Source organism: Pelodiscus sinensis, chromosome 4 (assembly GCF_052426305.1).
Source record: "Pelodiscus sinensis isolate ZL-2025 chromosome 4, ASM5242630v1, whole genome shotgun sequence".
NCBI classification, from domain to species: domain Eukaryota; kingdom Metazoa; phylum Chordata; order Testudines; family Trionychidae; genus Pelodiscus; species Pelodiscus sinensis.
In genome coordinates, this window is record NC_143055.1 from 67,913,042 (window position 1) to 67,930,326 (window position 17,285).

At 44.8% G+C, this 17,285-nt stretch overlaps 1 protein-coding gene and 2 long non-coding RNA genes across 4 annotated transcripts; 1 reads left to right on the forward strand and 2 right to left on the reverse strand.

The window, feature by feature from the left end:
• Window positions 1-1,227: 1,227 nt before the first annotated feature.
• On the reverse strand, window positions 1,228-4,485 carry LOC112546401 (uncharacterized). 2 transcript variants are annotated; one of them, XR_012904238.2, is made up of 2 exons: window positions 3,807-4,485; window positions 1,228-1,690 (listed from the first exon to the last, which is right to left on the reverse strand). It is a non-coding gene; the product is annotated as an uncharacterized LOC112546401 (long non-coding RNA). The 2 variants fall into 2 exon arrangements; XR_016349430.1 differs by lacking the exon at window positions 3,807-4,485 and adding an exon at window positions 3,235-3,790.
• Window positions 4,486-4,659: 174 nt separating this feature from the next.
• On the forward strand, window positions 4,660-8,100 carry HAND2 (heart and neural crest derivatives expressed 2). The gene is made up of 2 exons (XM_075930209.2): window positions 4,660-5,718; window positions 7,332-8,100. Exons 1-2 carry the CDS (start codon window positions 5,185-5,187, stop codon window positions 7,428-7,430), a joined length of 633 nt encoding a protein of 210 aa, XP_075786324.1. The 5' UTR covers window positions 4,660-5,184; the 3' UTR covers window positions 7,431-8,100.
• Window positions 8,101-11,965: 3,865 nt separating this feature from the next.
• LOC149524532 (uncharacterized) lies at window positions 11,966-15,889 on the reverse strand. The gene is made up of 2 exons (XR_016349427.1): window positions 15,766-15,889; window positions 11,966-14,584 (listed from the first exon to the last, which is right to left on the reverse strand). It is a non-coding gene; the product is annotated as an uncharacterized LOC149524532 (long non-coding RNA).
• Between the last annotated feature and the right edge of the window lie 1,396 nt (window positions 15,890-17,285).

Sequence of the window (17,285 nt, forward strand, 5' to 3'; positions counted from 1 at the left end):
CCAACTGGATGTTTTGTTGTATGTAGATTGCCATTCACAGGGCACTTGGTACTTAGACACTTCAAAATACATTTGAGAATTATCTCTCTTTCTAATACATTTGGTCTCAGGTCAGTGACATTATGCACTCTATAAATTTGAACATGTCTAAACTTTTAAAGCGATTCATGGGGAGACAGAGCTGTGAGGTAGTGAGGCACAAGCAAACATAAGGGGAACTCTGGCTCTTCCAACGAACTGAAGGGTTCAAACCCATAGTTGGCTTGTAAAAGCCTGCAGTGTTAACCATCCACAAAAAAAGACCCATCTTTCTGCTCATCTGCTCTCAGCCGGATACTGTAGCTAGAAGTACCTATTTTTAAATATTTCCAGCCACACGCCAAATTTTAAATCCGCATTCACAAAGCCAAGATTCTGTGTTCCTTAATATTTTCGAGGGTGAAAGAGCTTAAACACCATAAAATTGCACATTTTGTTTAGAATGCTTAGAACCTAATTAGGAACAAAGAATATTACTATCTGCTAAACTCAGAGTAGACCAATTCATAAACTTATTAATGTAGCTATTTGGGCCCGATTCTGAAAAATCCTTATTTACTTGAGCTGTTGTTACTCAAGACAATTGTCCCATTCAGAAAGTGTAACTACTTCCTTGAGTAAGAATTACACGTGCTAGTAAGGCTTTTCAGAATAGAGCTATCAAGGCAATGTACCCCACTGGTTATTATTTTAAGTTATTAAACTAATCTTGACAATTGGCCAATATTGGGTGAATTTGGCTCCTTCGGGAAGATGTTTGTGCGGGAAATTCTATACTTTATCAGGTATTATACTATATTTCGGTTTTCAAAGTTATAGATTCCACTGATTCTTTACTTTGTATTTTAATCCAGTTTTTTTCCTCTTCTTCCCTTTGGGAGCGTTTGTGTGTTTGTGGTTTGTTCAGTTCAGTTTTCTATTTCTGAAATAATTTAAAATACTGTTTAGTAAAGGACTTAGAACATCTTTCTCCTAAACCACACAACACGCAGTTCTATTCCTTTGACATGTTCAATTCCATTAAACCTTAAGGCCTGTTTACTTTTATTTCTCTTATGTAAACAGAAGAAAAGAAGTTCATGAAAAGATACTTATTTTTCACACAACCGTGAACTATCTTCTCTTTTTAGAATATTTAGTTTAATTCTGACTTCTTTCAAAAATATCTCACACAACAAAACTGAAACATGTTTTTCCAGCCTCTATCATGCACTTTTAATCTTTTCGGCGGAGGGGGGAAGGAAGACAAGTAAAATAGATTGTGTGAGCTGCTCCCGGTCTGTTGCCCAGAGGGAAGGGGCAGCGTACAGTGTGAGTGCAAATATGACGAAGTACAATGACAACCACTGGGACTGATGCTTTGCTTCTTTGGCCTGGAGACTCTGGTGCACGGTGTCTTGTAAAACAGATAGCTATACACTTCTGGGCATTTCTTATTGCACTTCAGGAAAGCGAAGAAGACGCTGTTGAACTGCGCCCTCCGTAGGATTCCTCCTGCTGGCACAGATCATCCGCTGAACTGTACAATGACAAAATGCCATGTACTCGGTTCCAGTACATTACTAATCGTCCTTTACTCCCCTTCTTGGGCGTCCAGTTCGAAAAGACTTTGAAACTGGTGGACGAAGCAGCCTAATGTACTGCATTATTCCTGAAACGCAAGAGACAAAAGGCATTTGAAAAGTCAAAGCTCAACTTTGTATGCACCACGACATCTTGCTTAAGTGAGCTAGTAAATATCTGTTTATATTTAGATCGAGATAACATAACTCGCGATCATTTTAACAGTTAAATCAGTGACACGCCAGGAAAGTCGAATTTTTTAAATAAACGATTATTTTTTTTTTAAATAATGACAATGCCGTCATTAACTTATGTTTCTGACAGGAAACTTGGTGAGCTAAGAAATTCGGTTTTATTTTAATTAATTTTATTTTCAGCGATTTCATATACGCTGATCAGAAATAAAAAGAGTATTGCAAAACAAGCTGTTCTGGGGGGTATAACTTAGTTATGTTTGAAAGCACACATACTGCATTTGCTCTCAAACATGATCTATAACTTGTATCTAAAGAAGTACTGGACATTTGTATTTAAAATCTTGTCCCGCACTTAAGTTTTGTGAGCCTTTTTGTAGAGAAATAATTAAGCAACAATGTTAGCTTTGTAGACTGGTGTTCCGATCAATATCTGAGCATCTTTTAGTACTTTTTCTTCTGTCTTGTGTTTTCCGTTTCTTTCATCACTTGAGATGTTTATCGGGACAATAGTTGTGGTTCACCAGAAACGTTCACAATTACAACGCAGTCGGAATTATACTGAAAAGCTCCTAAGGCATTGCAATTAAGCACAATTTAGCCGGGGCGGGAGAATTTAGAAACAAATATTTGTCCCTCCTCATAAACCAAAATAGTTAATCAAGACAAAAGTAGCAAAACGTTAGAGAAAATCACTAGACTGGATCACTGCAACAAGCAAACAGTATTTTGAGTCTTTGACATTGGCATATTATACACGCGGTCATTTTTCATGTGTAAAATCCCAGTACTGTACTGTACACACATTCTTTCCTTGAAATATTGAAAATTTGAGTCAACCATTTTCAGTATCCTGCTTTTAAGTATAGAAACATTTTAAACCTTTGAATAGTGTTCATATGCATACAGAGTTCTACACACAAATACATATAAATGAATATGCTTATATTTATATCAACTATTCATTTAATGTGTATCATTCGGTGTGCATATTTAGTTAATCTCTATTCCTTTATTGGACGAGATATGTATGTCTTGGGATTCATTGTTCAGTGAGTTTTCACACCACAACAATCCTCTATTTACTACCATTGGCTTTTTCTCCTGCCTGTGTCAATGCAAATTTAACTCGAAAGACAGTTCTTGATTTCATTAGAAATCAAAGTTCTTGATTTCTTGATTGTAGAGCAGAAACAAGCTTAACAAACTGAGCATTGTGCCAACAAATGTCAGTATCACACTCGTCTTTTTTATGTTTTCTATCAATTCTTTAAGTGCAAAAATAGAGTATTACTGCCATAGTAGAAATTAGAAAGCTGACTCGACCATGCTGTTGTATGTAACAGCTCTTATTTAACTCCGCTTTTTCTCCCCGGAATAACAATATACAGGAAGAAGGGGTTGCTTGTTGTTTTCGTCCCAAGTGTTTGTTGCTTACCCAAATATATCTTCCGATAATGAGCATTTTCAGCAATTCGACTTGAGTTTCTTCTAGGCTCCTTGCAAACTCCAGCATCTCTATCTCTCTTTCTTAATTTACGACCTACTGGCTCCTGTTGACACAGTTTTCCACACTGACTATATTGTAGTATTGCATTGTAATATACACTGAAGCAGTCTATCCAGTAGCCAAGACACCTAGGGTGAGTATTTGATATTTCGCAGCCATTTAGTAATATTGTGCTCCATTTGAAGATGACAGCAACTTCTTGGCGCAAGTCTCGCCTCCAAGTTAGCAGTTTCCCTGCGAATTACAACCTGAGATCCATTTTCCTCTTATAATGTGTGCAGGATTACAAAACCAAAATAGCTAAATATCTACTAGATTTCCTCCGGGCCTGACTGTTAAACAAACCTTTAACTATTCCCTTTCGATAACTAAACCTGCTTTCCACGGATGCCTGGTTTTTTTTATTGGTGAGGGAGGAATGCAGAGCGATATTTATATGTTTGTTAATAAAAACTAGAAAATAAGCTCTGAACATGCTGTAAAAATATTCAGTTACTTACCAATCAGGCTAGTTAAACAAGCATGCAACTGATTTCAGGCATATAACTGGTTCGGATGAATAGATGTCGTGGTATGTACATTAACTCAGCGAGCTGGAAGAGAATCATTTGGTTTGCTTTTATTGTTCTAAAGCAACTCATTCTTTGAAAACCATTTCCGTGGCCAAACCTTGAGCTATTGTCTGCTTATTTTAGAAGTCAATTGCTATCAAATCAGATCCAATTGTTCTGAACTTGCAGCTCATGTCCACTGGCTATCCATAATAATTGCATTTCTCTTCTCGTGAAAATTTAGTGCTAGGGAGTTCTTTGTGTGCATTAACCAGCAAGAAGCCGGAGTGGTTCTGGTGTAAGAATTCAGCATTGGTTAATCGGTAAGAGCCTCCCGAAGCTGTTTTTTATGTTTTCCTCTGCTAGTTCCACACAAAGCACTTTGTACAGCGATACACTTTGTGAGCTGATCGAGCCGCTATTTTTTTCCATCAAAATTCTTGGCGACATACTGTACCTGGGCTGAGATTATCCAATAGTTAATGAGTTTATTTAAAAAGAAAATGTTGCAGTACAGCATCTGCTAAACACTTGCATTAACCTCTGCCTCCATGATAGAAGTTTTTTTTTCCTCCGTTCTTTTAATTATATTAAGGATACGAAGGGGCAGCCAATCCTAAAAGAGGAGCTCGGCAATTAGCAACGCGAACATCAAAAAGTTTTATTGCGGAGCGCCGGAGGCCCCGCCCCCGCAGCGCCGGATTGGCGGAAACGGCCTCTGACGACATATATTAACCCGAGCTGCCCTAAAGATGTAGCTGTACATGGAGTTCGGGCTGGGAAATTGTGCCAGTGCCCAGCGCAGCACCACGCCTGGGGGACTCGCCGCCGCCGCCGCCGCCGCCTTCCTCATCTCCCTGCCCTGCCGCCGGGGCAGCTGCACCGCTGCTGGCGTCCCCGCGGGCTGCCCGCGGGCGAGGAGCGATGGATGCGCCCGGCGCTCACTGACCAGCCCCCGGCCCAGGGGGAGCGGGACGCTGCCAGCCCGGCTCATGCCCACAGCCCGCGCGGGAGCAGAGGCGGGGGCCCGGCGCACCCCGCCGCGGCGCTGACGAGCCCGGGGCCGAGCTCCAGCCAGTTCGCCGGCCGGAGCGCCGCAGCCCGAGGCCCCGCGCGGAGGAGGCGCGACGCATGAGCGGCGGCGGGGGCCCGAGCCCGGCGCCCGGGGAGCGGGGATCGCGCTGGCCCTGAGCCGGGCCCTGCAGCGCTCTATGGGGAGCCGGCGGGCGGCGCGGCGCTGAGAGGAGCGGGGCCGCGGCGCAGGGGGCGGGCGGAGGCAGCGGGCCGGGGGGGAGGCTTTGTCCGGGGGCGGGAGGGGGGCGCGAGGATGAGTCTGGTGGGGGGCTTCCCCCACCACCCCGTGGTGCACCATGAGGGCTACCCCTTCGCCGCCGCCGCCAGCCGCTGCGGCCACGAGGAGAACCCCTACTTCCACGGCTGGCTCATCAGCAGCCACCCGGAGATGTCGCCGCCCGACTACAGCATGGCCCTGTCCTACAGCCCCGAGTACGCCAGCGGGGCGCCGGGCATCGACCACGCCCACTACGGCGCGGGGCCGCCGGGCAGCGGGCCGCCCGGGCTCGGGGGGCCGCGGCCGGTGAAGCGGCGGGGCACGGCGAACCGCAAGGAGCGGCGCCGGACTCAGAGCATCAACAGCGCCTTCGCCGAGCTGCGGGAGTGCATCCCCAACGTGCCCGCCGACACCAAGCTCTCCAAGATCAAAACCCTCCGCCTGGCCACCAGCTACATCGCCTACCTCATGGACCTGCTGGCCAAGGACGATCAGAACGGGGAGGCGGAGGCCTTCAAGGCGGAGATCAAGAAGACGGACGTGAAGGAGGAGAAGAGGAAGAAAGAGCTGGTCAGTGCAGCCCCGGGCGTGGCTGGGTGGGGGGTTATTTGCCAGGCTCGCTCTGCGCTCGCCCTTTCCGCCTGGGGTGCCGGGCCTGTCCCGCTCGGGGAGAGGCTGCGGGCTGCGCCCCGGCTCGCCCAGACCTAATTCGATCCTTGCGAGTGTTCTCCAGCGCGCACCCGCTGCCGCACTTAGGGAAGCTGGCGGGGGAAACACCCTCGGTTTGCCTCGGGTAATGCACCTTCAGCGAGTATGAATGTTTACGGGCTCTCTGCGCCTGACCTGTGGTGTGTACGCCTAGCGATACGCCGTGTGAACGGAAGGACCCATAACTGTGTGCGTTATCCCTGATAAAGGGAAGGGGAGACTCAATTCATTTCGGCGTAGGAGCCGTTCCAAGTGACCTGCGGCTGGGGTTAAATATGAAATGCAGTTGGGGTGGAACCTGGCGTCGGCTGTGGGGTCGAGATTTGTCAAAATTGCGAGGCCATGCCTTGCAGCGAAACACGAATGTCTTAAACACAAAATCATATTTTGTACATGCTATTTCTTATTAGCAACCCTTCAGGACCTTCTCCCACTCCATCCCTAAAATGTCTTTACAAATAATAGTATTTGAAATGCAATTTCTAATAATTCCGTCCTTCAGACTAGCAGCCTTTCATAGCGCAGAATCACATTGTAATCTGCTCAAATAAAAACTTCTGCTAGCAGGGAAGGCATGTGTCACTTGAATTCAACTGTAGCACAATTTTAAATCTTTGGCAAATAATGCACAGCCACGCAGTTTCACTGTAGACCGTTCTTGTGATTTATGCTTTTTTGCTTTTATTTAAGGGGAAATAACTTTTTGTGTGGCCTCTAACTCTGGGTATAGGCCTGCTGATTTACCCAGGCAAAATTCTCAGTGATTTCATTAGGGATTTGACCTCAGAATACGACAGACTGGGGCTTTATTTGAGTGGATGTGCACTTCTCATAATCTATTCACTTTTCATAATATATTTCATGTTATGCTGACATTAACTAGAATGTTTATCATTGATCTATTTGTAATGTGGGTCCTTTTACAAGTTGTCATTGAAACCCTAACTGTCGGAATGTATAGCTTATAGATATAGCAATGTAATTCCTGTTGGAAATAAAATATACGGTCCTGAGATCTAATGGGCAAGGCCAATTTAACCCAGCAATGAAAAGTAGGCTGTGGATGTGCTTTTAAGCTCGAATAGCTTTGTTACGTTTGGGAATGAATCGCTCTTACACTGCAATAATCGTCCCGGTGGCAAACACTCAAAGTAACAGCACAGGGGCTGGTTTGCAAAGTGTGCAACATACAAACTGTTTAAAAAAAAAACCCCAACAACAACAAAAGGGACCCGCAGCTTTCTACGAAAAGCCCGCGAACAGATGATTGTCAAACTCTCTAGCTGTGAGTTTGTCCCGTAGCTTGGAAGCCTACATAGATCTTTGAAGATTTCTATCGCCAGCTTTAGCTTGCTCTTTTCTGAGGGAGAAGGAAAGAAAAGTAAGGGTGGTGGAGGTTACTTAAATGGTATAAGAATATAATTTCTAAACTTCTGCTTTGTTTCTCTCTACTTTCTTTCCCGTTGTCTTCCCAGAACGAAATCTTGAAAAGCACAGTTAGCAGCAACGATAAGAAAACCAAAGGAAGGACTGGCTGGCCGCAACATGTCTGGGCTTTGGAGCTCAAGCAGTGAGCGCTGCAAGACTGAAGGACTCAAGGAAATCTCCTAGACTCATTAGCGAGATTTGATCTGAGGACTTTTTGTATTTGGAATCCTCCAGTTTATTTATGTGCAATTTCTCCCCCCTCCCCCCCAAAATGTGGATATTCGACGAAAAGCATTCCATATTTTAATATGAAGAGGAAACTCCAGCTTGGTAAGGGGTAATGTCTCAATAGTTTGGTGAATGTTATTTCTCTGTTGTATAGAACACACGGGGAAAAATAGAAAAGAAAGGAGGCAAAGACTCCCAGGCATTAGTGTGTATGTGAAGTGTATCTTTAATACCTGGCCTTTTGGATATAAATATTCATGGGATTATAAAATTATATTTCAACAGAAACAGTTGCACCAATGTTTCAGTTGGCTTGATATTGCTATGGTAATTTTGTTGTGGTCGTTCAGTATTTGAAAATGTTTTCAACCGGTATTTGTTATGTGCACTTCCGTCCTTAAGGGGGGGAAAAGTGGAGTTTAATTAATATTGAAGGTGTAAACGTTGTAAGTATTCAATAAACCACTGTGTGTGTTTTTTACAAAAAAAATCTTTTTATATTTTATACCTCAAATGTTTTTAAATAACGACATTGTTTATAGTTTTCATAATATTTAAGATATTCGGAAGTAAACTAAGTTATCAAGATTGCCTGTAAATTTATTTCTAAGCAAGTCACCGAGTGAAAGCGGGGGAGAGATTTCACCAGCATTGCGCGGGTTAAAGGGGGGGGGAAATACAGTTAACCTAATTTTAATTTATTGTGTTCAGTGTTTCTCAGGCATGGGATTTAATGCTAATGTGAAATAAGAATAATAGTAACAAACCCTTGATCAAATAAGTAATTATTGATCTTTTCCTAAGACAAATTCCTGCATTAAAATGAGCTCTCGAAACAGGAGTCATTTGAAATATAATTTGAGTTTGGTTGCTAAAAGTGTAGTTTAAAAGTGTGGTAGAGGGAGAAGCGTACACATTGATTAAATCTTGGCGCTTATTTCCTGCAACCAGAGCAAGTTATTTGTTTTCCCGAGATGACAGCAAAGCCCAGAACGAGAGAGATGTTATATGGGGTCATATAGAGAAGACTCCAACCTTCATTCCAGCCATTTCATGCCAGCCATCTCACTAGGCCGGGCTGGGGGCCGGCAGAGGAAGCTTAGAGCTTTGCTATAAGTGATTATGTAACAGGTAATTTTAAGTCAAGTAAGAAATAGTGAACAAGGCAAGAGGGGGGGGGGGAGGCGGTAAGATTTATAATGAGGTGCCGTGAACTTAATATTAACTTTGCGGTTCCCAAAATTCTCCTGGGTAGCACGTTTCCAATCTGCCACAGTGAGCACATTTTTCCTCTCCTTTCTCCAGGCTAGCAACTGCCAGCGATTTGGCCCCTTTCCTTTTAATACGTAAAAACTGCCTCCCCCAGCCCTCTCTTCCAGCCTTTGTATTTGAGCAGTTGAAAACCACCATCTTGGTCCAACACCACTCCTTGAAATTGACCATTCACGTCGCCAGTCCAGCCAAAGCAAATGTTGAGTGTATTGCATCGGTCTGGGGATTTGATTCTTCCTACGGTATTTACATCCTGAAATCCTACCTTGTAAACGGCTTATCTTTTTTTAAGTGATTTTCAGTATAATTTTAAATTTGCCTAAGGAAGCTTTCAAGAATTGTGGCAAAGGCTTTCTATCTGTACTATAAACCTCAATTTAGTATTTTTGTGGCCTCAGGCTGCCAGTAACCTAAATCAATCCGGCTCTCTTACAAAGTCCAGGCGCATATACCTGCGCTCCTTCCTTTATGGTAATACCTAATTAAGTGGCTTGTGGCCAACTCTGACAATAAGAGAAGGTAGATTTGCAATTGCCCATAAAAAGATAAGAGAGCCCTTACGACGTTTGCCAGTCTTCTCTGACAATGGGAAGGTTGAAGGGTTAGAACAACTAAGCAAAAGTGATGTGCCCTTTCTCCCTTCGGGTCAGGCAGGCTGGGTTTGTGTTTGGGCGTAGGGTTATGTTTACAGACACTTGCCTTTGTTTATAACACTTCGAGAGAAGAGTCTCCCTTTTGTTTTCTTTTCCTTCCCTGCTAGCTTCCCAGTTGATAGTGGAAGATCTCCCACTGCTCCATTTGTGCTTGACATTGCTAATGTTACCAAGGTAGGTTAAAGGCTCCACTGGTGCAGCTATACAAATGGGAGCTATATTGAGATGTTACTAATTACAGCTCCAATTTAGAGAGGTATTTGCCGATAACTGTCTGCAAATACCCGGTTGTTCTTACCCATCAGTTGAATCCTCATACAGGCTGTGTGTTTAATACACGAGTTTAATTGGTGATCTTTAAGCGCAAGCCAGTCCTTTAGAAACAGAGCTAAGGCCCTCTTGCTGCATTAGGCACGAGTGAAAATGCTCTTAAAAGTGGGGGGGGGGTTTCTTTGTGGTCTATCCCTTTCCTTTTACTTACAACGCTATGCAGGGCTGCGGTCTCTCTCTCTCTTTTCTCTGGGCTATGATGCCTCTCGCAAATTCAGGATGTCATTGTGAAGAAAGCAGCTTTTTTTTTTTTTGGCGTTTCCTATACACAGAACAATAAACGCTCCCTTTGCATTTCATTTCTCAAAGTGGCTGCACCCGCTAAAAGGGGTCTGTTTTAATTGCTTGGTAATGAGGATGTTGCCATTTTCTCAGGAGCAATCATTCCTGGAGCTAAATCACAAGAGCCCTAGACAGGCCGGAGCCGACAAAAATGTAGGTTTTGACGTTAAAAGCTAAACGGGGAAGCAGGGCGGTGGAAGGTAAATTGATGGTAGATTGGGATGTCAGTGTGCCCCGGCCCCACATCTCCTAGAGGAGCTGTGTGGCTGATAACATGCTGAATGGTGAACCAGAAGCTTTTTCCCTCCCGTACGCCAGCTCTCTGGGAAAAAAAGTTTTAAAAGACACTGTATCTAGGTTCTTAAGGTCATTCATTACTAAACATATTTGCCTCCTCATATATTCCACGGCTGCCCTCCTTGATAACTACTCAGTGACACAGACTGTTCGCTGATATAAAGACACTTTTAAACAGATGGTACTGGGAAAATATCCGTGTACTCTTGCTAGTTAATAATTGCTAAATCCTTCCATCTTAATCTACAGGTAATCTGAGAGGAAAAGATAATGAGGGACAGAGGTGTAAAACCAAACTGTATAATTACAGTTTGCCAAATTAAAGAGTTTTTGTATCTATTTTCAGTCTTTAGACAATATTTTAGGTATTTCACCGGTCATATTTAGAGAATACTTCTTCACTTATTGTTTTGGGAAATTAATTCAAAATGGTGTGTCCTCTGCCTCAAAGTAACTTTTTTTTTTTGTAATATGAGCAACAAAAATACTTTGCTTTAAAATTGCTTCACTCTGATGGCCTCTATATTTTGCAGTCTCTTACTCACCTGAGTAAGAAATTTTTCCCTCTCCAGTAGTCCCACTGAATTCATTAGGACTACTGGGTGATTAAGGGTTTATAGGGCGTAATTTTAACGCAAAATAATATGGAAGTAGGCTACTAATGATTCTAAAATTAAATGTAAAATTGTATTTAAGCAAGGAATCTCTAATTAGCTTTGTGTGAATATTTAATGGAGTAGATTCTGCTCTGTTGCACTGGTGTGAATCTGGGTTCAGGAATCCGGGATCTGATTTCGCTGAAGTCAGGCAAAACTTTCATTGGGTTGGGTCGATCGAGCCCTTGTGTGGATGTAAGTGGGAGCAGAATTTGTCCTTTTCTTGTTTTTTAGATAATAACAAATGGATGGGAGATGACATTTATTCTTAAAATGTCATTCTAAAAGTTTAAGTCTTGCAATGAAATTGAAACAAGGGGACTGTATGGCTGGTTCAAATGTACAAATGAAACCGGTTGTCTCTCTTTTAACAGTATATAATTAGTAGAGAGTGTGGATTTATTGATAGAACCTCTCTGTGTAGGATAAATTAGGTCTACCGTCTATATAGTTATTCTTGAACATTATCCTTAGGTAATACTTAGCACATTGGTGTGTGCAAAGCCCTAAGTTTTGTACAATTCAAATCTTTTGGGAAAGTATATTAACATCACTGAGGTTGCTCTGATGTAATATTAAGGAGTCTGAATATTAAAAGGAAGCTGTTTGATTTTTAAATAGCAGAAATGAGCGTGGGAGTTTTCAGGTGTTATGTACCTTTGGCACCGTCCTTCTTGGAACCCTAGTTGTCTCTCTTGGTGGGTTTATAAGCACTCCACCCTGTTAGATTTATATCTAATTTGTATTTTCCTGGGGCAAGAAGACTAAGACTACGAAGAGCCGATTTTTCACATATCCGTTTACAGTGACCCATCTGCGAGTAGATAATTATGGCGAATTCATCATTTTCAAAGATGGTGTCAGAATAGGTGTGATGAGGCTTTTCGGCAAAGGTGGGAGATGGAAATGGGCGAAGCCCTGGATTTCTGGTTCTGAGAACAAATATGAAGCCTCAGCACTATCATGACGCTGCATCATTTTAATGACACAATATGTTATCTTTTGCGCCTGGAAACATATTTTAAATCCTTCCTCCCTCACCTCTACCCCCGGAAAAAAATCCCTTCATTAAGTGATGGAAAGGAAACGAATCCCACATTTCTTCAACTATAATCCACTCTGTAATAACTAGGGCTTATCATTTTTTGCTGGCTATGAAATACATTCCCCTTCAAAACCAGCTCCAATCTTTTTCCATTTCTAATTGGCCAATTACTGTTCAGCTGTTCCAGTTTGCACGGTATAATCGAGATTAAAGCATAGTTGTTATCTGCATTACATATTCACATAAATTCTACAAAGCATTCGGATTTGAAAGGCCTGTTGCTTTCTGGGAAGTCGCTGTGGCCCTTCCCCTGGCATCCCCCAATGCAGTCTGATGTTTTTCCCCCGTTTTTTCTCCAGGAAATTTTGTTGCTTTGATGATCAGATTGTAGAGCACTGATTACAAATTTATTCTTAGGCACGATATACGTCTTTATATCGGCTATTAGAGACATCTGGGAGTGATTATAGCTCTCCCTCCCCCATTTCTGCTCCCTCTATCTTCCAGCAAGAGCCTAAAGACATGTTGACGTCAGATCAGACGGCTAGGAGCCATCCTGCTCTCGAGTTGGGTGCAATCATCGGCGTGCTTTCCAAACTCTATCTCAAGTCCAGCCCGCCAGCTGGAATGCGGATGCAGTGGGACGGGATTTTAAAAAACAATTTATATTTTTAGCTCAGAGCATTTTGCTTCTTGAGGGTTCCAGCTTGTTTGTTTACTTTATTGCCAGAACCGGAGGGAAATAAACTAGTGCATTCCACGTTGGAAATGTTCCGGATTAACTTTAGCGCTGGAATCTTTCTCCGTTTGCAGTGGATCAGATCGCTATTTTCCAAAGTAAATACTAGTGAAGCAGCTTTCCACCTATGCATGGGCGGGAACAAATTAATGAAGCAAAGTGCTTTAAAAAAATTCCAGAAGAGAGAGCTAGAGAGACAGAGCGCTTCCTCCCACCCCGGGACAAAACCGCTATCCAACGCGCAACTGGGTTTACAAACAGTCGAGCAAGCTGGAGCCTTTAGTAAGCCAACATGAGTTTCCTAGTTCAGTGCACGCTAGCGCTCCTGGCAAAGAGATTACTTTGCACCTGTTATTAAATTCTAATGAATCATATTTAATTCAGGGCGGCGAGCGTCCAGCAATCATTAACAGCTTGAGTTTTTGTGCGTGGTTCGGTAGGATGCGTGAGCACGTGTTAGGGGACTATTTTATTATTGCATCGCCATTATTTTACATATTTCACGTGGCATTTTCCGGGCGAATAACGCAAAACAAACATCAATAAAATACAGCTTTGGCGTGCGGCGGCCATTCCCAAAACTTTAAAAATGCACGGTGAGAATGCAGACACTTGTGAAACTGCGCATTTCAAGCGACACTATTCTAATTAAAGAGAGGGGCGTTGATCTTGCTCAGAGAACGAGCCCTATATACTCCTAAAAGAATAGGGGATCCCATAACCAGCAAAAGACACCACACCCTTCTACGATGTCTCGCTACAATCTCGAAAGGAAAAGGAACGTGGCTCTGTTAGGCCAGTGAAAATAGTGTCGTGTGTGCAGTTAGCTGCCTACCGCTACCATAAAGAAAGCATGTAACATTGTAGCTTGTACCAAAAAAAGGGAGGTGGCCTAAACTCAGAACAAATCCAGTGCTAGCTAGAGCGAGCATTTTGCAAGGCAAAACTTGTCCAACTGAGCCCCTCTCCTTGGGAAGCTGCGTTATTGGTACAGAAACATCCCCGAGATACAGGAACTTGTGCATTCAAGACGGTGGACCAAACCCTGCTAGCGTTACAGATACATGTGGCCTGTGTGATGTTAATGGGGGCTTCATGAATGAATAAGGGCGACAGGCGTGGGGAAGAAGGGCTTGACCCTGTAGGCTTGTCATGACCAAAAAAAAAAGTTTTTAACAGTCACCAGAGCACTGGCGCTTACAGCAGGGGTGGGGAACTTCAGACAGGATATAGCCCCCGGCTTGCCTGGATGGGACCCCCAGACTCAGGGCTCCCCGGCCCACTGGGGGGCTAGAGCAAACAGTCTGCTAGCCTGGGCCACCCTAGGGGAATGTCTTTCTCCTTCTCAGTCAGGGGTCATGTCCGTGAGGGTTTTTTCTCTTCTTCTTCTTCTCTGACTGATTTTTCTGTGGGTCAGCGGCCCGGACCCAATAAAGGCTCCCCATGCCTGCCAGACATAATACAATCCGGAGGACGTTTCTCAGACCAGCAATACCAACGAAACAATGGGGTCTGTCGTTCGAGACTGTTTATTTGCTAATCAGGAATGCTGTGTAAAGGAGAATTCTCTCTGGGTGCGTTGCAGCCCGTGGCATTTGAAAAATGGACAGCGATATTTTAATAAATAGCAGAAGACTCTCTCTTCTTTCCGCCCCACGTCTATTGAATAAGCATGTGGCGATTACAGGGCCGCAGAGTCTCCTCAGGGGGGCTCTATTTATATTGGTTCCCAGAGCCGTGTCTGATGAATACAGAACAATACATACCTGTGCAAACTGATTGGCGTTTACAAATGGGCCTAGAAGACAAAGACAGGAGGAGAAAGAAGTTTAAAAACACATCGTTCAAAAGCAAACCCGCAGCAGGCTTGCTTACTCTGTTGAAAACACCCTGCATGGCCTGATTTCCTTACAGGGAACCCAATATCTGAGGAGTGGGGCCAGAGCAACCCGAGTGGCTGTTTAGTTTAATTAAACCCGTGGTGGGTTCAATCAGTGCAGGGCATGAGAAGGCGCTTTTCACCACCAGAAATGGAGATCTGGGAGGAAGGGGCGGGGGAGCTGCGTTTGTGTTGTTGTGCCGGGTGAGCCTGGGCTAGCAAAAGGCCTGGCCTTGACTGTCCTTCATACGTTGCTAAAATCTGGTTTTCATAGAGGCGCGCGGTAATTGCCCAAAGCCATAACTGTCTCTGAAATTATTCATTCAAGTCATTCAGAGGAATCTCGCAAAGCCAATTCTTACATTTATGGCCTTTGCATAATCAAGAGATGACATCACCCTTCATCCCTTATTATTACGGTTATTATTGGTTTGTTTGTTTGTTTGTTTGTTGTCTTATGAAGTCGGACGGAAGGGTGGGTTAGGTAACTATTGCAGGTATGTTCCCCCCTTTGGGCGAAGGAACCTGGGGTAGGCCACTAGTCACCCTCCGCCTGAGGAGGGTATTTTGGGGAGTTGCAGTGTTGTGCAGAAGATCATGTCTGTGCCCTGTGGTGCTGTCAGCTGTGACAGATCCCAGATGCAGCCGCTACTGTATGGCAGATTGAGTTTCTCAGCAGAAAACTCTCTCCCGCCCTCCTAAACGTCTTCAAAAACCTTCTCCAGATACTGCAGGTCACTTCGGCTGAATCGGGAAAAGTTGAACAAAAGTTTTCCTTTCGCTTCTTCTCTCTGGCTCTCTCTGCTAGGGGAGCCTCCCTCTGGCCCCAGCCCTGCTACCGCGGGTGCCAGCTGTGAGCCGGCCAGGCTGTCCGCAGGCCAGGCTGTCCGCAGCTGCTCCTGAGCACAACGAGCCCCGCTGCTCTGCTCATGGGGGACCACGGAGCCTGGCCAGAAGGACAGGGGATCCGCAGGTAAGTGCAGTGGCCCTCCGGGAGGCGCTTGTCTTCAGCTGCCCTGCCTTGCGCCTGGGATTGCCCGGGGACGGGACGAACCTCGCGGATCTAAGGAACCCTGTGGCAGGGCTTCATTGCCTCTCACCCCGGCCCGGAGTTTCCGTGGAGAAGGCCGAGAAGTTCTGGCCTTGGGGATCTGCGGAGAGGGCGCTGGATTCCCCTGGGCTCCGGGCGCTGAGTTTTCCCGCAAGCAGCGGTTCCTGGGAAAGTAACAAAGAAGGGGAGGTGGAAGGTGGCCCCGCCTAGAGGGAACCGGCATCTAGTGTGATCCCGGCGTTGTCCCACGGGAGCCTGGGGTGTAGAGGGGTCGGAACCCTGAACCCCGACCTCCAGCCAGCCTCCCGCGAGCAAACACCCGGAGCCCCGCGGGTAAGCCGGCCCAGCAACCAACCAACCTTTGGAAGCAGTTCCTGACCCTGACTCCTTCCAAGCTGGCTCCGAAGAACACCCCGGAGTTTACACCTCTGCGAGCCGACTGCGCCCTGCTGCCTTCATTCGGCCTGGATCCGGCCATTCACACGCGGAGGCTAATCCAGATTGCAGTGCTTTGTCACGTTGGTGGCTCCGTGTGTAAGTATCAGACCGGGTGTCATTTCCACAACACTTGCAGATCAAACAGAACGAGACACGCAGTTGGATTTTATGTAGCTCTGAACCGCTCGATCCCGGTTCGAGAAAATAACGCAGCTCTTAGAAACATTAGAAATACGCGTTTCAGGGCTTCGCCTCTCACAACGTTGACTTACTCTGCTTAGCTCTTTGGTTTGCTTTGCTTTTAAAGGTGCTGTTAGAATTACGTGCTAGGAAGCTCGAAGTTCCCTCCGGATCAATGCTCGTAAAGACGCCTCTTTCTCTTTGCGCGGTCGGTAGTTTTCTGTTCATTCAGCTTGCGCCGTTTCTACTTGTTTTGCGAATCTTGCTCAGTAGATTTTGACTAGGAGGTTTAAAAAAAAAAAGGAGCTAGCAACACGTGAGCTAAACACTGGAGTTAAAAATATCCCCAGCCCAGCTTCTTCTTGGCAGGCAGTGAATGAGGAGGCGGCTGGTCGCTGCTTGGACAAATAAGTTCGCAAAGCTTCGCTAGGAATTTCACACCATTCTGTCCTGCAGCAAAGCGGGGCTGGGGTTTGGAAAGCGTGCGCGGTATTAGACCGGGTTGTAGTTGATGAGCGGAAACTTCAAGGCAACAACCCTGGTGATGCTCTTTCTTGAGTTCTAGCGCCTTGAAATAAACGCGAATAAAATTTGGGCGAAACATTGTTCAGTGGTGCTATGCAGGCGGCAATATTTCAGTGCATTGATCTAACCTCAGCGCTGTTGCTTTTTAAAAATAAGTACAACCAAGCAGTCACCACCCCTTCCCAGAGAAATTAGATACCGAGCCTTTGTTCTCGAAGAACTCCTCTCCAGCCTCTCTCAAAAATATTTCAAGGTTCGGGGCTTGTTGTTGTTATTTTAGGATTTTTTTAACGTGAAAAAATATACACAGACGCAAAGGTCTTATATTTAATCCATTTGAGACACAAATAGTTTTGTGTCTGCAAAACCGGCGACACTGAAAGCCCGGTTTGCTCGGAGAGTTGTGGCGTCTTTCTCTACAGTATG

Coding starts and splice junctions, on each gene's coding strand:
- HAND2 (XM_075930209.2), top strand. CDS start 5,185: ATGAGTCTGGTGGGGGGCTTCCCCCACCACCCCGTGGTGCACCATGAG. Junction 5,719..7,331: donor AGAAGAGGAAGAAAGAGCTG/GTCAGTGCAGCC, acceptor TTGTCTTCCCAG/AACGAAATCTTGAAAAGCAC.